At 46.0% G+C, this 22197-nt stretch overlaps 7 protein-coding genes across 7 annotated transcripts; 3 read left to right on the forward strand and 4 right to left on the reverse strand.

Moving 5' to 3' along the window:
* Positions 1-185: 185 nt before the first annotated feature.
* Positions 186-18191, forward strand: LOC115395879 (histone H2A-like). The gene is made up of 2 exons (XM_030101552.1): positions 186-588; positions 17582-18191. The coding sequence occupies exons 1-2, from the start codon at positions 209-211 to the stop codon at positions 17718-17720; spliced, it is 519 nt and encodes a 172-aa protein (XP_029957412.1). The 5' UTR covers positions 186-208; the 3' UTR covers positions 17721-18191.
* LOC115395883 (late histone H2B.L4-like) lies at positions 595-2178 on the forward strand. Its single transcript, XM_030101556.1, has one exon. It carries the CDS (start codon positions 1413-1415, stop codon positions 1776-1778), a length of 366 nt encoding a protein of 121 aa, XP_029957416.1. The 5' UTR covers positions 595-1412; the 3' UTR covers positions 1779-2178.
* On the reverse strand, positions 3293-10750 carry LOC115395880 (histone H2A-like). The gene is made up of 2 exons (XM_030101553.1): positions 10338-10750; positions 3293-4343 (listed from the first exon to the last, which is right to left on the reverse strand). Exons 1-2 carry the CDS (start codon positions 10712-10714, stop codon positions 4205-4207), a joined length of 516 nt encoding a protein of 171 aa, XP_029957413.1. The 5' UTR covers positions 10715-10750; the 3' UTR covers positions 3293-4204.
* On the reverse strand, positions 8779-9328 carry LOC115395884 (late histone H2B.L4-like). The gene has a single exon (XM_030101558.1). It carries the CDS (start codon positions 9173-9175, stop codon positions 8810-8812), a length of 366 nt encoding a protein of 121 aa, XP_029957418.1. The 5' UTR covers positions 9176-9328; the 3' UTR covers positions 8779-8809.
* Positions 12003-12437, reverse strand: LOC115395881 (late histone H2B.L4-like). The gene has a single exon (XM_030101554.1). The coding sequence runs from the start codon at positions 12420-12422 to the stop codon at positions 12033-12035; it is 390 nt and encodes a 129-aa protein (XP_029957414.1). The 5' UTR covers positions 12423-12437; the 3' UTR covers positions 12003-12032.
* On the reverse strand, positions 13207-13962 carry LOC115395882 (histone H2A-like). The gene has a single exon (XM_030101555.1). It carries the CDS (start codon positions 13927-13929, stop codon positions 13549-13551), a length of 381 nt encoding a protein of 126 aa, XP_029957415.1. The 5' UTR covers positions 13930-13962; the 3' UTR covers positions 13207-13548.
* A 288-nt stretch (positions 18192-18479) lies between the features above and the next one.
* Positions 18480-21593, forward strand: LOC115395878 (aquaporin-11-like). Its single transcript, XM_030101551.1, has 3 exons — positions 18480-20048; positions 20340-20456; positions 20850-21593. The coding sequence occupies exons 1-3, from the start codon at positions 19457-19459 to the stop codon at positions 20954-20956; spliced, it is 816 nt and encodes a 271-aa protein (XP_029957411.1). The 5' UTR covers positions 18480-19456; the 3' UTR covers positions 20957-21593.
* The last annotated feature ends 604 nt before the right edge of the window (positions 21594-22197 follow it).

Consider the following 22197-nt stretch of genomic DNA (forward strand, 5'->3'; position numbering starts at 1 on the left):
CTACACTTACTTGCATTCATGACCGGGTTTACGTACACTACAACACGGAAGAAAATGTTGAGGAAGTGAGAAGAGCTCCGATTGGACGATCGGACTCGCGACATAGGTAGCCAATCAGCGAGCAGTTGACACACAATAAATACAGGACGCGGCCTCAGCTTCAACATATTTCTCTTTCGTTCAATTCGAAATAGAATCAACTTCAAAGATGTCAGGACGCGGCGGTGGCGGAAAAGGTGCCGGAAAAGCGCGATCTAAGGCCAGGACTCGCTCCTCCCGGGCCGGGCTGCAGTTCCCGGTGGGCCGTGTTCACAGGCTGCTGAGGAAGGGCAACTACGGGGAGAGAGTGGGCGCCGGGGCTCCGGTGTACCTGGCGGCCGTGCTGGAGTACCTGACCGCTGAGATCCTGGAGCTGGCCGGTAACGCCGCCCGGGACAACAAGAAGACCCGCATCATCCCCAGACACCTGCAGCTGGCGGTCCGCAACGACGAGGAGCTCAACAAGCTGCTGGGGGGAGTCACCATCGCTCAGGGCGGAGTGCTGCCCAACATCCAGTCCGTGCTGCTGCCCAAGAAGAACGAGAAGAAGTAAAGGCTGCCCGGACCGTCTGCTCACACAACGGCTCTTTTAAGAGCCACACACTCCCACATGGAGGGCAACCATCAGAGTACCGTGTCCGTGATGAGATGAACATACACAAAACCTCATTTGAAGCGTGAAATAAGCACATTGACACTCCGGAAGTTACACTTGTAACACAAGGTATCCCAATTGCTTCCCACTTAACCTTTAGTAATGTGTTAATTCAAACACGTCTATTTAATCGCTGATGTTGACAGTAGGATCAAGAAGAACAAGGTTAAAGTGACCTTCGCGTTGTGAATATTCTCCTTCTTGAGTTATTCCATGGTGTAAAATCCCTACGGGTACGCCAGCATTTCTAAACGCTGTCGGTGCAAATTACTTCCCTGTTTTCACAAGTTGAAACTTAAGTAACACTATCAGTTGGCGCCATTTTGACTCCACCCGACCTCAGTTTCATAAACCAACTTTTCACTCGCTCAGCTCAAGTTGCCTTCAGTTAAAGCTTCATTTAAAAAAATAAAACTCAATCGTTTATCGCTGAAGTCGTGAAACGGGTACACTGAAAGGTTTCTCTGAGCTCGTCAAAAGCCAACGCGCTTCTTCTTGTTTGAGGTTTTTTCAATATTACTTCCGCATCGGTGTCAAACATGTTCCAGCAGCTCAGTTTGACAGTTACCGAAGCACTGCGCATGCCCAACTTGACCCGCAGATATCAGCCAATCAGAGAAGGGCAACAGCACAGAAAAATTTACATAAATTCGTTCATAAATACTGCGGCTCGGCTTCTAGAGAGGAATAAATCGGTTTACGATCGATCATCGCAGAGATGCCAGACACGCCGAAAGCCTCCAAGAAGGGCTCGAAGAAGTCCGTCCCGAAGCCGAAGGGCGGCAAGAAGAAGCGTCGCGCCAGGAGGCAGACGTACGGCCTGTACGTGTACAAGGTGCTGAAGCAGGTGCACCCGGACACCGGCATCTCGTCCAAGGCCATGAGCGTCATGAACTCCTTCGTCAACGACATCTTCGAGCGCATCGCCTCGGAGGCGTCCCGCCTGGCGCACTACAACAAGCGCTGCACCATCTCCTCCAGGGAGATCCAGACCGCCGTGCGCCTGCTGCTGCCCGGGGAGCTGGCCAAGCACGCCGTGTCCGAGGGCACCAAGGCCGTCACCAAGTACACCAGCTCCAAGTGAGGAGCCCCCCGCAACCAAAGGCCCTTTTCAGGGCCACTCACTGCTCACGAGGGCGCAACTCCCAAAGCTCACGCACTACATCTACGTTTGTTACATTATTGTCATTAATAAGGCAGAAACTTCTTACTGAATGTCTTCTACACTTTAATGAATGTTTACTTTTTCTGGCATGGCATTAACTTGGAGCCAGATCACTTTAAATTCATGTTCCTGAGTAAAGTTTATGACAAATAATTACAACAGGGTGTGAAATTACAGAAACGTGCTGTGGTTTTATGCTAAAACTGATGTAGTCAAATATTAAATTGTTGATATATTAAATACTTATTACCAGTACTGGTGTCCTTTTATGAGTGGAAATAACATTTGTATAACATATTTGTAACGTCTTTGTAAGTATATATATGTAGTGTGTGTGTGTGTGTGTGTGTGTGTGTGTGTGTGTGTGCGCGCGCGCGCATAGTACATTATTTTATTAAATTTTTTTATGTGGTTCTTTTTACAATTTGCACAGTCCTTTTTTATTTCTTTGTTTTTACTGTGTGTGTGTGTGTGTGTGTGTGTGTGTGTGTGTGTGTGTGTGTGTGTGTGTGTGTGTGTGTGTGTGTGTGTGTGTGTGCTGTGCCAAATACCGCTGCTTGCAACACTAAATTTCTCCACATGGGACAGTCAGTACATGCTTATTCTGATCTTATCTGCTTATCTAATCTGATCCACTCATTGTTAGTCTTTGTTCTCCAGTTTGCTTGGACCTTTTCAGAATTAACAAACTGTGAGTTAGTCTCAGACGATCTCAAAATTAATATTTTAACTTCTCAGTAATTTCCCTGTCGGTTCTTTCTCAGTCTATTCATATGCAAGTTGAGAAGTTTCCTGGATCTCCCTGAATTCATCAGATGAATGGAATCGGCATCAAACCCTTTTCATCTATTTTCCCTTTTTTCTTGTCAAACTGATTCAGAAACTGGCTGAACTTTTACACATTAGATTGAATGGAAGTGCTTGTTTTGAACTGGAAATCTTAATTTCATGGAGAAATATTTTGAACTGACCCTGAACTATTTGATTTGATCTTGAGGGATTTTTGTGTTGTATTCTTTCATCATTTAATTTATGGTTTGAACTATATTCCACATTTATTTTGAAGCAATAATGAAAAAGAAGTCTGGCCTTAAATGATTAGGTGACTTCCTGGTCTTTTCTGAGTAAACCCCATTAAATCCAATTGCATTTTAATTATTACTTACATGCCTTACCTTAATTACCATGCCTTAATTATTACTTTGTGCAAAATAGAATGAATAACAATAGGTAAGATATAAGTAATAGTTAACTACATGCGTTTTTTTTACTTGTCCCCCTGTCCCAAAAAACACATGCTTTTTTTCATAATAGAACTGGCTTTTGTGGTTAGAAAAGATGGACGAATAATAAATTTTTTTATTGATCATTCACAGGATAATATAATAATATAAAGACACAAATCACAGCAGAGCTGCATTTCCAGATGTTTCCAGGACATTTAATGAAAATCAACGTCAACATTTATTCCAAATATACATGTTCAGAAAAACCGAGGTTTTCACCTTCACTGCAGATCAAGTGTGACACAAACTTCTTCTTCTTCTGCAGGATTAATATGCTGCATGTAGAGAACTTTAGTCTCTAAAAACAGTTAAAAAAAAAAAAGAAGAGTCCAAATTTAACAGGAAATTAGGCGTCTTTGCGCCATTTTACCGAAAAAGCAGCTGAAAAGCAGTTTTCTTCTGAGGAACCTCTCCCAAGCAGGTGCGGCTGCTCACTCATTGGTCAAAGTCACACCTGGCGGGAGAATGTGGGCGGAGCGTCGACCGAGCTGAGCTCTGATTGGTCCATATCGGAGCAGCGCGCCATATAGCTGCTCCGCCATTGGAGGGAAAGCTTTTGAAATTTAAATTTTTTTGTATTCTTTTATAAAAGTTTTTTACAAATTCACAAAAAGTAGAAAAACAAGATTCATGAAAATATTCCACAAAGTTAAAACAAATAGCTTTGCTGATCGAGGACAGACAGAAAACCTGCTCTTTTAACTATGTACACATTTCTACACATTACACATTACTATTGATTTACATAATTTAATTCTTCTGCTGCACTGAAGAGAAAGCATTAAAAATGTGGAACACAATAACAGCTCTCACCTGAAATCTTCCAGTGGAACGTTATCAGATGTTGGTGGTTGTCAGGCTACAGGTGGATCCCGGTGTTTTTGGTGGTCTACAGGGGGTTCTTGGTGTTGCTGGTGGTCTACAGGTGGTTCTCGGTGGTCTACAGGTGGTTCTCGGTGGTCTACAGGTGGTTCTCGGTGGTCTACAGGTGGTCTGCAGCTCTTCAGAGGGACCTGTGGTGGCTCTGAAAAGAGCCGTTGCTGTTGGTTTCTGGTGGTTTTACTTCTTGCTGCTGGTCTTGGCCCTGGATCTCTTGGTGGGCGTGGCCTTCCGGCCAGCGCCGCTCTTCTTGGGTCTGACGGTCTTTCTGGGGGGTTTCCCAGTGCTGGTCCTCTTCTTGCTGGGCTTGTTCTTGGTGCTCCTCTTAGTGGACTTCTTAGGGGACGTCTTGGTGGTCTCCTTCTTCTTCCTGGTGGTCTCCTTCTTCTTCCTGGTGGTCTCCTTCTTCTTCCTGGTGGTCTCCGTCCTCTTCTTGACTGACGAGGGTCTCTTGGGCTTGCGGCTCCGGGGCTTCTTGGCTGAGAGCCGTTTCCTGGGCTTGGTGGTCTTTGAGGTCTTGGACTTCCCGTCCTGTTTGGCTTCGAGGGTCTTCTTGGCCAGCACGAAGGAGCCGCTGGCCCCCACCCCTCTGACCTGCTTCAGGACCCCCTTCCGCACCAGCCGGACCAGGGCCAGGTTGATGCGTGTGTTGAGGGCGCGGACGTCCACCCCCCTGCTGAGCAGGACCTTCTTGACGGCCTGGGTGGAGACCCCCCTGCGGCTCTGGCTGCTGCCCACCGCCTCCACGATCAGCTTGGAGAGGGGGGTCCGGGCCTTGCTGGCCCGGGGGCCCCTCTTCTTCTGGGCTTTGACCGGAGCTGCAGCTGCTGTCGCGTCTTCCGTCATGTCTCGTGCGATCGATGAGTCTGTCGGAACCTCCGCGCGCCGCGCGCAACTTATGACGCACATGAGAACCGTGGAGAGAGAAGCGGCCGCCCGCAGCGCGCCGCTCTTTGTGTTTTCTCTCACACGTTTTGCGTTGAAATCCCGCACGAAAGAAGCGCGTGCAGGCGCGCGTGCTGCGGGAGCGGAGAGGAGCGCCCCGGCCCTCCACCCCGGGCCCGTGTCCCTCCTCCGCCCCTCCCTCTCTGCTGCTCGGGGGGCTTCAAACCGCCCACTGCCGCGCTCACGCGGAGCCGCTCGCGGACTCTTCCACGCACGTTTGGCCTCGTGAACGCGACAAAAGAGGCGCGAATAAACGACGGAGCGCGTGTTCCGGTCAGCGGAGGAGTCCGGGGACAGATGCAGAGCGGGCTGGTCCCTGCGGGGGGGCTGCGGGGGGGGAATGGGGGCAGTTGTGGGCGGAGGTAAACACAGAGCGGAGCGGGGCGGAAGACCGAGCCTCAGCTGCAGCTCACCTGATCCGCTCCAGAGGGAACGATTCTACTGCAGCACGACAGAAAACTCCCTGTGAGCAGCAGAAGAGAAGACCTGCTGCTCCTGCCTGTTGATTACATGAGATTCTCTCTTTCTGGGGCCTCAGGTGGGAATTTACAGCTGGTTTAGAGGAGAAGGAGGGTCATCCAGAAAGAGTAAAAGTCAAGACAGATTACTGTTGATTTTCAACACAATGTGCTGTTTTTAATTCACAATGTTAAAAAATACAGAATAAAAATAACTTAAGTAGGATTTATTGACAATACATTAAAAAAACATCAGTATAGACAAATCAATGATATGAAACACAACACAAGCAAGATCTTGTATTAAGAATAAAATAAAATAAAATAAAATAAAATAAAATAAAATAAAATAAAATAAAATGTTTACAGAAATGTGAACACAATACAAAATAAATGCAGAATAATAAATTTCAATGTTTAATTATGTTGTCATCAGCACTATAAACACGATGTAACCTAAAAATGTGCAACATTTTACTCTTATGTTGAATGACAGTTCGATGAAGATCTAATGAGAAACTGTCCAAAATTCATCTATAAGAGAAATGAGCGGCATTATGGGTAAACCCAGGAATCTGGTCTGATCTTTCAGTTGGTTCAATAAAGTGACTCTGAGTCCAAAAGTGAAAGTTGGACATCTGAGCAGGCTGTGATGAGAAGCTAAAATATAGGAGAATGATCAGAAATATTAAGAAATAAAACAAGAAGTGAATCAGAGAGGAACCGTTATCCAGAGTTTACATGATCCAGAAAAGTTACAAGCAGATGTTCAGACTGGAGGATGGTCGTTACTGGTGATAAATAAATAAATAAATAAATAAATAAATAAATAAATAAATAAATAAATAAATAAATAAACGTTTTTGCAATAAAATACCCTGTTTCAGTAAATATTTATGCTTTCAACATAAAATCAGCTGGAATATAAAGGGTGTAACCATCCTCTCAGAAGTGAGGGGGACACATTTTTCACAGGTCTACTGAGTGATTTATCATCCTCGCCCATCTAACTAAACGTGTCTTTGGTGAAGAAGGAACCACATAATTATTCAGTCACTGCACCAGCAGAGTGACTTCAGTTCTTTATTATTCTAAAGTTTCACTGGAAATTATTAAATGGCAAAACTAATCAAGGTGAAGTACAATAGCATCATGAACTGTACCTGCTGCTTTTTAGAACACAAATAATGCAGTAATCAAATACTATCTGGAAAAATAAACTAACTAAAATGTGTCAATATAAACTACATCTTTAAACATTCATGTCAGTTTTTGCTTTTGCTTATCCCAGTTCGGTCCTCAGGCCTCCAGTGCTCCAGCTCCTTTTGCAGAGCTTGATAACCTGCAGGTCATTGAAGTCAGAAGGAAACATATAAAACCTGCAGGATGGGGAGGCCGGAGGAGCGGATTGGGAAAAGCCAATCATTAGCAAGTCACAACATCAGTTCCAGATTTCATTTAGAACTCAGCAGAAGCAATAATAATATAACTCAAATAAAATAAGTTATATTGCAAAAACAAAGTCATTTTGTTGTCGGTCATAGTTAAATAACTATGATGTTAAAGGTGCCTGAAGGAGTTTGCACGTTTTATGCGAAACAGCGCCCCCTGCAGGCCTTGGGCGTAATGCAGCTTAGTGAAACACTCATGCCATGCATGGAAGAGGGGGGCTCCTTCCTTGTTCTTTAAGTAGCGCTCCTGTAAAATTTAAGTTTCTTTTGCCTGGTGGGGTCTGTGCTGGAATTGTGACAGTGCTAGAAGCCAGTCTTTTCTTACTTTCTGGAAGATCCATCCTCAGTACTGCTCAGTTGTTGCCCGTTAAGCATCTGGCGGAGTAATGGCGGACAAAACGAAACTTAAGGAAACCAGGTCAGTGGGAGCAGCATCACATCATTTCTAATTCTCCCCCAAAAAATTCTGGTGCCGGACCGGCACTGCAACTTTCAAGTGACAATTTAGCGCTGTTAGAGGTACTTGCAGTTAATATATCAGGGCACATTGTACACATCATTGAATACTTGTAACATATTTATGGTGGAAAATAAGTATTTCTAAAGTTGAAAAACTCCTTAATGCACCTTTAATGTTTGTGGGTCAAGACCAATGTAAATGAGCAGTCTGTCTCTTCTGGTCTGTGTCCTCTGGTCTGTGTCCCATGTGGAAAGTTTTATTGAGCACAAGTTCTGCACAGAAATGAAAGAGGACTGGTAACATGAAAGGAAGGGAAGTAACGTTGGGAACAACATTCCTTTTCTGATTAACTCTCTTGACATATTGACCTGTATTAACTAGTCATCATTTAGCTGAAACGGTTTGTTTGGGGGGAAAGCTGCAGACTTGCTTCCAGCAGCTCCTCCATCCATCCACAACTGGGCGCTCATGATGCGTTTAATGACAGCTCGGAAAAAAAACCCACTGCTTGTTAATAATGGATTATGTGACTGTAACGGCTGAAGAAAAGTGCCGGGACGGAGGGGACTGACACGAGAAGTGCGGGGAATATGTCCACAGTGTACCCCGCAACAATTACGTCCATGATTATTGGTGTATGATTGACATGTTTGATACAAATTGTGCCAGAAGTACAAAAAAAAAGTGCGTTAAGGGAGGGCACCTTGTAGCCGTCAGAGGAAAAGGCACTTTCCATAAGGACAAAAACTGTTTCTCTTTAAATTCAGTACTCAAGATTAGGTCAAGTCTTCCAGAATGACGAGGATCTGGTTCAGAAAGAACACTGTCACTGCTTCATGTACTTTAATTTGAAATCAACATTCACATAATATCAGAAATGAATAAAAAAAAGTGCAATAAAGGCGGCACCTTGTGGCCATAAGCGGTAACTGCACTTTGTGCAAAATGAAGATTAAGAAAGTATTTTCTTACGTTGCAGTGCTTTTCTTGGAATTGGTTTCAATACTGAACGCTTTTTCTGAAAATAAACCGGATCTGTGTGGGACTTCTTCTCCGAGTCTAAACTTCTGTAGGGAACTGAAGCGCTGTCTGGACCCGAGCCGGACTGGGACTGTGCGCCTGGCCCTGGTCTGGTCCCGTTCCGGATCAGCTTCAGTGACACTGAAAGAACACGTACTGCTCTGCTGCAGCCTGCGGCCCGACGTTCAACGGAGCACGCGCACCTGCAGCAGTGTGTCTCCAGGAAATGAGTATCATCACCGTAAGGGGCGCAAACACGGATTTAATGAGAACTACAGTATGAAATGGTATAAATCATGTGGCATTTCACTGCGGCTGAGCAATGAATCGACGTTATCAGCCTGGTGACTGAAAATAAATATCTATATGTGTGTGCGTGAGCTTTGGAAGTTGCGCCCTCGTGAGCAGTGAGTGGCCCTGAAAAGGGCCTTTGGTTGGGGGGGGGGGCTCCTCACTTGGAGCTGGTGTACTTGGTGACGGCCTTGGTGCCCTCGGACACGGCGTGCTTGGCCAGCTCCCCGGGCAGCAGCAGGCGCACGGCGGTCTGGATCTCCCTGGAGGAGATGGTGCAGCGCTTGTTGTAGTGCGCCAGGCGGGACGCCTCCGAGGCGATGCGCTCGAAGATGTCGTTGACGAAGGAGTTCATGACGCTCATGGCCTTGGACGAGATGCCGGTGTCCGGGTGCACCTGCTTCAGCACCTTGTACACGTACAGGCCGTACGTCTGCCTCCTGGCGCGGCGCTTCTTCTTGCCGCCCTTCGGCTTCGGGACGGACTTCTTCGAGCCCTTCTTGGAGGCTTTCGGCTGATCTGGCATGTTGAGATCTATGATTCCAAACACGGAACAGTGTGCTCTATTTATACAGCAGCTTATTCAAATATCGCTGTGCTGTTGCTCTTCTCTGATTGGCTGATTCGTGAACTTGTCACGTTGAGTGGTTTCAACATGTTCGAAATGTGACACACGGAAGCGATGTGAAATGTTGATTTTCAGGAATTCGGAGAAACGTTTCAGTGTTTTTATGGAACGGAATATTGGCGCGCACGACCACACGTTTTTTTTTAAATCTCGACTCAGTAAGATAAGTTTGAGAGAAAAAGAACTTTCGTTAAAGCGAGTTTGAACTCGGTGACGCATGAAACTGAAGTTATGAAAAGCAAAAATGGCGCTGCTGTTGGAATGACGATAATCTGTTCATCTGTTGGCGCGTTAAGTCACTTAGAAGAAGATAAAATTCAACTATCCTTCCAGTTGTTCAACAGGGTTTAACTGTGGGGACTAATTAAATAAAACGCTGATTTAAAAGTGGTGTAAGTACCAAAACGTCATTAATCCAAGAGTCAAATTGCGAAAAGAATGTATTTTGTCGTTATATATGGGATATTAACTTCGTATAAAACGTGAACCTGTAAGTAAAAACAGATTCAAAAATTTATATTTGCGTTCAAACATTATTTTCTGAACTTTTGTCAACAGCAGTGCACAAAATTCGTTATATATAACAATATATAAATGAGAAATTAAAAAAAAAGTGTTTAGGTACTGTTAGCTGTTGGGAATATAAAAAGATATTCTGATGTACCTTTTAGATCTAAATCATAAGAAAACATGGTGAACAAATTAAGATGTTTATGAATTTGACATTTGATTTTAGGATTAAGATTGTGCGTCTGTGACAGATAGTTTAAATTACTGAATCACAAAAAGTCGATTGTCACCACATGAAGGCGTGTAGTAAGGCATTTTTATAAACAGAATATGTGTTAAGATAGTAAAAGTAATGAATAATGAATGAGTGATTCGAGATTAATGAACGATGGCTGTTAATTTTCACTGGGAGTCCGAGTCGCCTCCTTACAGAGACAGAAAGTGTCAGTAATAACACTGATGGCTGTCAGCAGGATGTTTGTCCTCCATGTGGGAGTGTGTGGCTCTTAAAAGAGCCGTTGTGTGAGCAGAGGATCCGGGCAGCCTTTACTTCTTCTCGGTCTTCTTGGGCAGCAGCACGGCCTGGATGTTGGGCAGCACTCCGCCCTGAGCGATGGTGACTCCCCCCAGCAGCTTGTTGAGCTCCTCGTCGTTGCGGACCGCCAGCTGCAGGTGTCTGGGGATGATGCGGGTCTTCTTGTTGTCCCGGGCGGCGTTACCGGCCAGCTCCAGGACCTCCGCCGTCAGGTACTCCAGCACGGCCGCCAGGTACACCGGAGCCCCGGCGCCCACTCTCTCCCCGTAGTTGCCCTTCCTCAGCAGCCTGTGAACACGGCCCACCGGGAACTGCAGCCCGGCCCGGGAGGAGCGGCTCTTCGACTTTGCACGGACCTTTCCGGCACCTTTTCCGCCACCGCGTCCAGACATTTTCAAGAGTTATAGTTTCTTTGATTTATGCGAATAGAAGAAATATTGCTTGAATGAACCTGAGAGTTGCTTCCTGTATTTATTGTACGACAGCTGCTCGCTAATTGGCTGGCTCTATCGCAAATCCGACCGTCCAATCAGAGCTCTTCTCGCGCTCCCGCTCAACTGACGTTGAACTTCTCATAAGCTTTAATGAAACACGATTTTTTTTTTAATTCAATGCAATAAATAATATTTGCTGTTGATAAAATGATCACAATTCAACAACATATTTATATCGAACATTATTTATTCATAGCTCATTATTTAAATGCAATCTGAAGGCCACTTTTTATTATTCATGCAATCTCATGCTGTTTTTTTTTATATAGGCTATGTTAGGGCTGTCGAAAGATTATTTTTTTAAATCATAATTAATCACATTTTTCCACAGTTAATCACTATTAATTACCTTTTGAATTGCATTTTAAAAATGATGTTCTGCATATGAAGGCAGTTTTCAGCCCATAATGTAAAACATTCATCAGTCCAAAAGCTGAATTTAGTCATTGTCGAAGGCTCATCAGAGCGACTTCCTGCAGCCACTGATCTCTGACAAGAGCGTATTTATGGAATCAAAGTATTTCTTTTTTCACCATGTTGGATTTCCTTTCAACATAAAGTGCCATGTAGACGAACTTAATGCAATTTCTCTGTTAGAAGTACAGTTTTCAAACCGAAAAAAGACGAAATCCTAATTATGTGATTAGTCACGATTAAAAAATTAAACATTAGTCATCCCAACATTGATTAATCACAATTAATGCGATTTAACTCTGACAGCCCTAAAATGTATATTTTCCTGTCATCTACTCTTATCTGTATGTTGAAAAAAATGTTCAAAAATTTACAACTACTATGAAATGTATTATCAATATTATTACTATTTTCAAATATAAATGTAGGCAGAAAGTTTCCAGTTGTGTTGGATATTTAGGTGTTATAACACTGCGATGGGCTGTGCAGATACCGGTATGTAGAAGTGTGTGTTTAGAAATCCAGAAGAGTTGTGTGTACAAGGAGGAATCGTCTCAACTCGAGAGCAGTGGAACGACTTGATTATGAACAGTCTCTTTGCGCAAGCACGTTCACTACCACTTGTTACAGATAAAGAGGAAAATAAACAGCAACAGTCTTGAGCCTGGTTAATGACATTGTTAAAATCTAAACAAAAATAGACATGTAGATGTAGTGCGTGAGCTTTGGGAGTTGCGCCCTCGTGAGCAGTGAGTGGCCCTGAAAAGGGCCTTTGGTTGCGGGGGGGGGGGGGGGGGGCTCCTCACTTGGAGCTGGTGTACTTGGTGACGGCCTTGGTGCCCTCGGACACGGCGTGCTTGGCCAGCTCCCCGGGCAGCAGCAGGCGCACGGCGGTCTGGATCTCCCTGGAGGAGATGGTGCAGCGCTTGTTGTAGTGCGCCAGGCGGGACGCCTCCGAGGCGATGCGCTCGAAGATGTCGTTGACGAAGGAGTTCATGACGCTCATGGCCTTGGACGAGATGCCGGTGTCCGGGTGCACCTGCTTCAGCACCTTGTACACGTACAGGCCGTACGTCTGCCTCCTGGCGCGGCGCTTCTTCTTGCCGCCCTTCGGCTTCGGGACGGACTTCTTCGAGCCCTTCTTGGAGGCTTTCGGCTGATCTGGCATGTTGAGATCTATGATTCCAAACATGGAACAGTGTGCTATATTTATACAGCAGCTTATTCAAATATCGCTGTGCTGTTCCTCTTCTCTGATTGGCTGATTCGTGAACTTGTCACGTTGAGTGGTTTCAACATGTTCGAAATGTGACACTCACACGGAAGCGATGTGAAATGTTGATTTTCAGGAATTCGGAGAAACGTTTCAGTGTTTTTATGGAACGGAATATTGGCGCGCACGACCACACGTTTTTTTTTTTTAAATCTCGACTCAGTAAGATAAGTTTGAGAGAAAAAGAACTTTCGTTAAAGCGAGTTTGAACTCGGTGACGCATGAAACTGAAGTTATGAAAAGCAAAAATGGCGCTGCTGTAGGAATGACGATAATCTGTTCATCTGTTGGCGCGTTAAGTCACTTAGAAGAAGACAAAATTCAACTATCCTTCCAGTTGTTCAACAGGGTTTAACTGTGGGGGCTAATTAAATAAACCGCTGATTTTAAAGTGGTGTAAGTACCAAAACGTCATTAATCCAAGAGTCAAATTGCTAAAAGATTGTATTTTGTAGTTATATATGGGATATTGACTTCATATAAAATGTGAACCTGTAAGTGAAAAAAGAGATTCAGAAATGTATATTGGCATTAAAACATGTTCAGAATTTTTCTCTACAGCAGTGCACAAAATTCACTATAGATACAAGAAAATATGAAAGATAAATCAAGCAGTGTTTAGTCAGAAATACTGTTTTAGTAGTTGGGAATATAGAAAGATAATGAAATGTACTATTTAGTTAAGTCATAAGGAAACATGATGAACAAATTAAGGTATTTATGAATTTGAGAAATGAAAGGATTTAAGTTTACCGTCATAGATGCACAGTTAGAGTAACAAAGTTGTTTGGCGCCACATAATAAAGTGTAATAAGGCATTGTTATAAACAGAATGTGTTAAAATAGTAAAAGGTAATAATGAATGAGTGATTCGAGATTAATGAACGACGGCTGTTAATTTTCACTGGGAGTGTGAGTCGCCTCCTTACAGAGACAGACAGTGTCAGTAATAACACTGATGGCTGTCAGCAGGATGGTTGCCCTCCATGTGGGAGTGTGTGGCTCTTAAAAGAGCCGTTGTGTGAGCAGACGGTCCGGGCAGCCTTTACTTCTTCTCGTTCTTCTTGGGCAGCAGCACGGACTGGATGTTGGGCAGCACTCCGCCCTGAGCGATGGTGACTCCCCCCAGCAGCTTGTTGAGCTCCTCGTCGTTGCGGACCGCCAGCTGCAGATGTCTGGGGATGATGCGGGTCTTCTTGTTGTCCCGGGCGGCGTTACCGGCCAGCTCCAGGACCTCCGCCGTCAGGTACTCCAGCACGGCCGCCAGGTACACCGGAGCCCCGGCGCCCACTCTCTCCCCGTAGTTGCCCTTCCTCAGCAGCCTGTGAACACGGCCCACCGGGAACTGCAGCCCGGCCCGGGAGGAGCGAGTCCTGGCCTTAGATCGGGCTTTTCCGGCACCTTTTCCCCCAGCGCGTCCAGACATCTTTGAAGTTTATTCTGTTTCGTTTTGATCGAAAGAGAAATATGACGAAGTGGATGCAGCTTCCTGTATTTATTGTGTGACAGCTGCTCGCTGATTGGCTGCCTCTGTCGCAAGTCCGACCGTCCAATCACAGCTCGTTTCGTTCTCCCGCTGAGTCTTTAGGAAATTCTATCCTTACCAGAATTAATAATCTTTTTTAAATTACTCTGGTGTTTAACCGTAATAGAAATAAGTACTGTTTTTTATTTTTCTTAAAGGGTTAAATAGCCATTAGATGAGATTAGATTAGATTAGATTAGATTAGATTAGATTATTACACATTTTATTTATCACAATTCTATACGCACACATACACAATACATACACAATAAACACTTTAAAATACTATTAACACTGTAATAACATTAACATTCAGGGGTTTGCAGCAGAAGTTTGAAAAAAATCTATAATAAATTTAAAATAAACTTGTTTATGAAGATAAGCTGTAAAATGAGATTCAAAAGAGATCAGGAATTGAAAGCTTCTGATGTTGGATTCGAGGGAGGTATGGTTTATTAACTTGTAATAAACAACCTGAAGTCTGAATCACTTTTGAATATTAATGTTATCAAAATTATGTGGTATCTATATATCTAACATTATTAATTTTTCACAACTTATCGTTTGAATGAAGCCTGAATACAGATTTTTTTTTATGCAGGTATTCTAAGGCTGTTTAAATGTATTTATGCCTCACCTTCCTTTTTACGCTGTCAATAATATTGTCAACAAATCTATTACTGTTGTTACAGTATGCATATGATGTTTTCAAACTGATTACATTTATCTCGACAGCTCAGGAGTCTGAATATGACCACACAGTTAATTTCCTTGTGGTCGATGTTCAAGCGTTAGTCTTTATGTGCTCATCTTGCGATGTTATGCTGTCAATCAGGCACACATTAATCCCATTTCATCACATTCTCCCGCAAATAACACTGAGAAATGGACAGACTTTAAAATTTGGATTTTTACTGTTTCCTCCAATGATGGAGCAGCTTTGTGGCGCGCTGCTCTGCTCTGGACCAATCATCGCTCAGCTGAGTCGACGCTCCGCCCACATTCTCCCGCCAGCTGTGACCCTGACCAATCAGTGAGCAGCCTCACCTCGCGTAAAACGTTACTGAGGAGAAGGTTTTGTGGTTTCGTTTTGATCTAATCATTGATATTAGCTTCATATTGTCCGTGGAATACAAAGATGCAGAGTTTTATTTTAAATGTTTACTTCACACATTATCTCCACAGCACAAGTTATTACTTGATTATCACTGGAACTTTTTGACGAAATTCCCTGAAATATGAACTGCATCCCCACTGCCATAAATGTCTTTTTATTTTCTACCCTGTAGGATCAGTACAGTTAAACTTTGATTGATTCTGATTGTCTTTTTTATTTACAGGAAGAACAAATTTGGACTGTAAATCGTTCAGAAAAAATCAATAAGAATTCTAGGTCTTACTTCATGGATGAGAATTGAAATAAATGGTCTGAGTCCTCGCGGCAGCTTGGTGAGTAGTGAACAGCGACACCTGGTGGATAAAGAAAAGAAAGTGGACAATCTTATTAAAAGTACGGGATGTTTAAAATATAACAGCACGATTCAGTCAGACTGATTCAACCTCCTCAACTCCACACACTGAGGCCTGACGGTTGTTTTCAGAATGATCATGGTAATTCAGTTTAGTTTATCTGACTATAAACCTGAATCATCAGGTATAGTTTATGATGCCATTTGATCTTATCTTGACGAGTTTTGCCATTAAATGAAATGATGTGTCTTATTACCTGTCAATGTGTCACTTCCATGTGTGCCCAGTAACTATTTGCTGATAGGAATGATGTTCACTGAACATTTTATTGTTATAATTTGGCTATTCGTGATCTGGCTTCTTCCCTGTAGATGTTTCAGGGTCATTTTGGCAACTTAATCAGAGATTTCCAGTTGAACTTTAGAATTTGTTGGGATAAAGTATAAATAACTCAAGTCACTCTGGTGCTGTGACTGAATGATTATGTGGTTCTTTGATCACCAAATGAATGCGAGAGGAATTCAACACAAGTTCAACATAAGGAAAAATGTTGCACATAAGTAGGCTGCATTATAGTGCTGATGACAACATAATTGTACCTTGACATTTATTATTCTGCATCTATTTTTCTTTGTATTGTGTTCACATTTCTGCAAATATTTTATTTTATTTTATTCTTAATATAAGATCTTGCTCATATGTTGTGTTTCATATGTTTCATATCGTCTCTATACCGATTATGTTTTTTTAATGTATTGTCAAAACATCATATATTTATACCTATAACTTATTTTCATTGCATATATTCTATAACATTGTTAAAAATAGCACATTGTGTTGAAATTCAACAGTAATCTGTCTTGACTTTTACTGGATGACCCTCCTTCTCCTCTAAACCAGCTGTAAATTCCCACCTGAGGCCCCAGAAAGAGAGAATCTCATGGAATCAACAGGCAGGAGCAGCAGGTCTTCTCTTCTGCTGCTCACAGGGAGTTTTCTGTCGTGCTGCAGTAGAATCGTTCCCTCTGGAGCGGATCAGGTGAGCTGTGGATCAGCTGAGGCTCGGTCTTCCGCCCCGCTCCGCTCTGTGTTTACCTCCGCCCACAACTGCCTCCATTCCCCCCCCGCAGCCCCCCCGCAGGGACCAGCCCGCTCTGCATCTGCCCCCGGACTCCTCCGCTGACCGGAACACGCGCTCCGTCGTTTATTCGCGCCTCTTTTGTCGCGTTCACGAGGCCAAACGTGCGTGGAAGAGTCCGCGAGCGGCTCCGCGTGAGCGCGGCAGTGGGAGGTTTGAAGCCCCCCGAGCAGCAGAGAGGGAGGGGCGGAGGAGGGACACGGGCCCGGGGTGGAGGGCCGGGGCGCTCCTCTCCGCTCCCGCAGCACGCGCCCCTGCACGCGCTTCTTTCGTGCGGGATTTGAACGCAAAACGTGTGAGAGAAAACACAAAGAGCGGCGCGCTGCGGGCGGCCGCTTCTCTCTCCACGGTTCTCATGTGCGTCATAAGTTGCGCGCGGCGCGCGGAGGTTCCGACAGACTCATCGATCGCACGAGACATGACGGAAGACGCGACAGCAGCGGCAGCTCCGGTCAAAGCCCAGAAGAAGAGGGGCCCCCGGCCCAGCAAGGCCCGGACCCCCCTCTCCAAGCTGATCGTGGAGGCGGTGGGCAGCAGCCAGAGCCGCAGGGGGGTCTCCACCCAGGCCGTCAAGAAGGTCCTGCTCAGCAGGGGGGTGGACGTCCGCGCCCTCAACACACGCATCAACCTGGCCCTGGTCCGGCTGGTGCGGAAGGGGGTCCTGAAGCAGGTCAGAGGGGTGGGGGCCAGCGGCTCCTTCGTGCTGGCCAAGAAGACCCTCGAAGCCAAACAGGACGGGAAGTCCAAGACCTCAAAGACCACCAAGCCCAGGAAACGGCTCTCAGCCAAGAAGCCCCGGAGCCGCAAGCCCAAGAGACCCTCGTCAGTCAAGAAGAGGACGGAGACCACCAGGAAGAAGAAGGAGACCACCAGGAAGAAGAAGGAGACCACCAGGAAGAAGAAGGAGACCACCAAGACGTCCCCTAAGAAGTCCACTAAGAGGAGCACCAAGAACAAGCCCAACAAGAAGAGGACCAGCACTGGGAGACCCCCCAGAAAGACTGTCAGACCCAAGAAGAGCGGCGCTGGCCGGAAGGCCACGCCCACCAAGAGATCCAGGGCCAAGACCAGCAGCAAGAAGTAAAACCACCAGAAACCAACAGCAACGGCTCTTTTCAGAGCCACCACAGGTCCCTCTGAAGAGCTGCAGACCACCTGTAGACCACCAGCAACACCGAGAACCACCTGTAGACCACCAGCAACACCGAGAACCACCTGTAGACCACCGAGAACCACCTGTAGACCACCGAGAACCACCTGTAGACCACCAGCAACACCAGGAACCACCTGTAGACCACCGAGAACCACCAACACCTGCAGATCCTCCTCTGCTATGTGCATCCTCACTCTCAGTATTTTCATAAATAATATTTTTATTATTAAATAAAAATGACTGAAGGGCTGAAAAAGACTTTAACCAGTTTTAAACACAGACTAGTCTTCATTTGAATTTTTCATTTTTTTTTTAATTCAAAATGTGTTTTGTTCCGTAAATCCAACACAATTAGATATTTTCGTCTTTAGATTGGATTCCATAAATCCAGGAAGATTTGTTGAAAGTGTGAAACAGTTCTTTTGATCCTCCACCTCTCACCTTTATTGGAACCTTTCACTTTTGGAATGAGAACAAAGTTAGTGGCTCAGTCAGTGAAGTGTCCTTTGATTCGTGCACGGACATGAAAACATGTCAGACAGTCTTCTGTATGTCTGGGATCAATACCTCTGAGCACGTGGGGAGTGTCAGTGGGATCCGTGTCAGAGCGGATGAGGAGAAGAGAGAGCAGCCTGTCAGGGCAGGACAGGCCGCGGGGGTCAACTGTCGCTTCTGGGAATGTTGCTCAACTGCCTCTGCAGGAATCTTCCCGCCCTGCCCGGAGACTCTGAGCTTAGTCACTCCCAGACTGCGACCTGCCCAGGAAAACAAGCTGCAGGAAGCCTCACCTCACTTCCGTTTCAGACTACCACAATAAAACGTTGACAGGGCGGGAGAAAACCTCCAGCCAGGTTAGACACGTTCACCACTGTGGATAAAAAAGAACTTTTCTTTGCAAAAAAGAAAAAAATCAACTCAAATATAGAACACAGAATGAAACCTCCCTCCCACCTGCTGCCTTTTCTAAATGTTTTTCTCTTTATGCAAAGTGTCAGATACATAGAAAGAGACATCTAATTACAATTTGGTTATAAAACGCGTTAACATGAGGAGACTGGGCCTTGAAAGCATTCATTCAGAGTTATTAAGCACCAATACTAATGACAAGCAGTAAAGCAAACGGTGTAGTTTCCAACAGGAGGACAATGTCTCATAAGGTTTAAGTTTGGAGGAAACCTTACACAAAATTTCAAAATGCTCATTTATTCCTCTAGCGAGGTTCTCAGTTGTAAAACAAAATTTAAATAAAGATGCAATGACAGGTCGCTGTTTTTCCTCCATAATAACACTGAAACATCCATTCCAGAGTTTACATTTCAAACACAAACTGCTTTTGTCTTTGACAATCGCTACATTTAAACTTTGGAACATTCTCGCGCGCTGAAATCAAGCGATCACTCTCATCCTCGCGCCTGTCCGCATGGAGGCTCTCTGTTTATTCTAACATGAAGGAATCTGCCGGCACGCGGAGCTGAACGGGGTCAGGGGGATTAGCCCCCCCTCTGGCTGTAATCTGCTCGGTCCTGCCGCGCTCTCACTGTGAAGGCGCCGCTTCCAGAGCGCGCGCCGGCGCGCCAGCAGCTTGGACTTTGGCTTCCAGCCGGACTTTGGCTCTGGACTTGACCCCCGTCACGTGGAGCGGCACACGGCGGAGCACCGGGGCAGAGATGAGCGACCTGTGGGTCTCCCTGGCCGTGGTGGGGGTCGCGGTGCTCCTCAGCGAGGCGATCCGCCGCGCGGCCGCGCGTCTTTTCCCCGGCGCGTGCTGGATCTACCTGCTGGAGGCGGCGTCCACCTTCCAGCTCTGCTGCTGCACGCACGAGCTCAAGCTGCTGGGGGAGACGTCCGGGCTGGATCTGTCGGTCGGCCTCACGCTCACCTACACCGTGACGGTCGTGCACCTGTGGACGTTCCGCGAGGCGACCTGTAACCCCGCCGGGGTTCTGGAGAGCGTCTGCCGCGGCGCCAGAGGCGTGCGCGCGGCCGGCGCCGTCGTCGCCTGCCAGGTCGCGGCCGCGATAGCCGCGCGGCACTTCGTCGCGTCCGTGTGGTCGCTGGGGCTCTCGGACGTCCACGAGGGGCACCGGAAGATCGGGTTCCGGTGCTCCGACCCGCTGGGGGGCACGGTGCTGCAGGCCGCCGCCGTGGAGATGGCGTACGCCTTCACGCTCCAGGCCGCGGTCACGCAGCTCCACAGGATGGACAAGAAGCTGCGGCCGCACTTCCTCTCCGCGGTCATCACCGCGCTGGTGTACGCAGGTAGGACACCGACCGCATCCGGAACATCTGCCGGGTCAGACAGTTCAGAGAATCAGAGGCAGAGGAGAAAGAGGTCAGCTGGAGGGTCAGGAGCTGACCGACTCTCCCGCTGACCCTGGTGACCTCTGGATCCTGCTCTTATCGCAGTGATATCGGATCTGCAGGTCAAAGTGTCTCAGTCTGTGTTTCGGACTGACCCTGAGCTGCAGACTTCATGGATTCGTGATCCTCTGTTTTCAGCCGAGCTGCCGCACGTGCTCCCTCACTCCGTTTCCCTCTCTCCCCCCGCAGATGGAGGCATTTCGGGCGCCGTCTTCAACCCGGTGCTGGCCTTCTCCGTGCAGTTCCCCTGCAGCGGACACACCTACCTGGAGTACTGCTTGGTGTACTGGCTGGGGCCCGTGCTGGGTAAGACCAGTCTCACCGCCACCGGGGGAGGGAGGGCTGAAGCTTCAAGACTTTACAGTCAGAATAAAGATGCACATTACATAATCGTATGCTTTGCAAACTGGCATAAAACTGAAAAAAACTCATTCATGACCTTTTTTTTATGATTGTAGAACCATTACTGCGTACTGCTGTGCTGCTGTACAGTGTTTACATTAAAAGAGCATTAACTATGTCCTACTGACTGGGTGTGTTAAAAATAGTCCGTTTCTGTGTAAACTGCTGCCATCCCAGAAACATTTGTATTTTTTTAAGATAACTCCACCAGTCAGGTGTTTTCACTGGAGGCGTTGTGGTGTAGACGAGGCCGACGTGGATTATTATCAAGCACTGGGTTCCGCCATGTTTTCCCAGGCTTGGCGAGCTGCATCCTGCTCCTGGAGAAGATCATCCCCTTCCTGTCTGGAAGGGGCGGCGTGAGGCTGGGCGCCGCCGCGGCGCAGAAGCAGAAGACCCAGTAACAGCTGCCGGTTCCACGTCGACGTGCCTTCACCGTGAGAACGGCGAGTCCAGGAGTCCAGACGCCAGTGTGTTTCCTGCTGAAGCACTGAATGTGGCCTGGAAGCCTCTTTCGATCAACACCAAGCTGCTGCGTTTGCTTTTCTCCGGCGGGTTCGGTTGCGGAGAAGCACTCTGACGTTCTCTCCAGACTTTCCTTCATGCTGACAGTCGTGATCACGGGAAAGAACCGCGGCCGAATGCTCCTGAGGGCTGGAGGAGCAGGACCAGGCTCACTCTGACGTGTCGGAGGCTGTCTGTGTTCAGTCAGCTCAGGGATTGATTGAAGTTGATTGAAGGGGAAAAGCACAAACTGCTGCTGTAACTCAGTAATCATACCAATGATTTCAGCCTGAAAGACCAAAGCTCTGCTGTCTGTTAAATTATGATTCTGCTGTTTGTTTCTTGTCAATGCTGAGAGAATAATTCACTCTGGGATCATGTTGGGTATATGTCTCTGATTTCTTCTCCATGGAAAAAAAAAATGTCTGAATGAATGATATTAACTGACAGCCTCAAATACCTCAAAACATTTGTATTTTAATTATGAATATAATCATAAGTGGGCTTTCAGGTACTGATGTGATTTAAATCCATTTTTTAGCATCCTGACTGGAAGTTTTCCAATAAAATGATCTATTTATCAAAGTTTCATATCAAATTAATCCATCCTGAAAGGTCTCCAGCTCTGCATTTCCTGACAGAACCAGCCAGTGAAAGACGCTAAACAGCATCGTTCACCTGCAAACACAGATTAATCAGATTAAACATGAATCATTTGACTGCACTGCTTTGTTCTAATCTGGTCTCAAGGGAATCAAATGCTCAAGTTTCAGTTCACTTAAAGCTAGGGTAGGTGATGTTGTCCAAAAGCAATTTTAGTCATACTGAGTGAAATGCTCCTTGCCCCCTGGGAGAAGTCAATACATTATGTGGACGGAAAAAAGTGCAGAAAAAATCTGACCACTGTAGCGGCCACAGGAGTGTAAAAACTCCGACCAATCGTAAGGCGCGGACCGCTCTTAAAGGAATACTCCGAAGACTTTGGACCCACGCCCTATCCCGATCATTTACAAAGTGAGATAAGCTCATAAATACCTTTTTGTGTCCGTTCATCCAGTGCCTGGCTAACAGCTGTTAGCATCGTAGTTAGCTTAGCTCAACTACGGCAGGTGAAGAGGAGACAGAGCCAGACTGAGAAAGT

This window comes from Salarias fasciatus, chromosome 10 (genome assembly GCF_902148845.1).
Source record: "Salarias fasciatus chromosome 10, fSalaFa1.1, whole genome shotgun sequence".
NCBI classification, from domain to species: domain Eukaryota; kingdom Metazoa; phylum Chordata; class Actinopteri; order Blenniiformes; family Blenniidae; genus Salarias; species Salarias fasciatus.

Excerpts from the sequence above, each read along its gene's own strand:
- LOC115395880 (XM_030101553.1), bottom strand. The coding sequence starts at position 10,714 with ATGTCTGGACGCGGTGGCGGAAAAGGTGCCGGAAAGGTCCGTGCAAAG. Across the intron at positions 4,344-10,337 it reads CCCAAGAAGACCGAGAAGAA|CACCAAGAACAAGCCCAGCA; the intron begins GTAAAGGCTGCC and ends CACTAAGAGGAG.
- LOC115395878 (XM_030101551.1), top strand. The coding sequence starts at position 19,457 with ATGAGCGACCTGTGGGTCTCCCTGGCCGTGGTGGGGGTCGCGGTGCTC. Across the intron at positions 20,049-20,339 it reads CACCGCGCTGGTGTACGCAG|ATGGAGGCATTTCGGGCGCC; the intron begins GTAGGACACCGA and ends CTCCCCCCGCAG. Across the intron at positions 20,457-20,849 it reads CTGGCTGGGGCCCGTGCTGG|GCTTGGCGAGCTGCATCCTG; the intron begins GTAAGACCAGTC and ends ATGTTTTCCCAG.
- LOC115395884 (XM_030101558.1), bottom strand. The coding sequence starts at position 9,175 with ATGCCAGATCAGCCGAAAGCCTCCAAGAAGGGCTCGAAGAAGTCCGTC.
- LOC115395882 (XM_030101555.1), bottom strand. The coding sequence starts at position 13,929 with ATGTCTGGACGCGCTGGGGGAAAAGGTGCCGGAAAAGCCCGATCTAAG.
- LOC115395879 (XM_030101552.1), top strand. The coding sequence starts at position 209 with ATGTCAGGACGCGGCGGTGGCGGAAAAGGTGCCGGAAAAGCGCGATCT. Across the intron at positions 589-17,581 it reads CCCAAGAAGAACGAGAAGAA|CACCAAGAACAAGCCCAACA; the intron begins GTAAAGGCTGCC and ends CACTAAGAGGAG.
- LOC115395883 (XM_030101556.1), top strand. The coding sequence starts at position 1,413 with ATGCCAGACACGCCGAAAGCCTCCAAGAAGGGCTCGAAGAAGTCCGTC.
- LOC115395881 (XM_030101554.1), bottom strand. The coding sequence starts at position 12,422 with ATGTTTGGAATCATAGATCTCAACATGCCAGATCAGCCGAAAGCCTCC.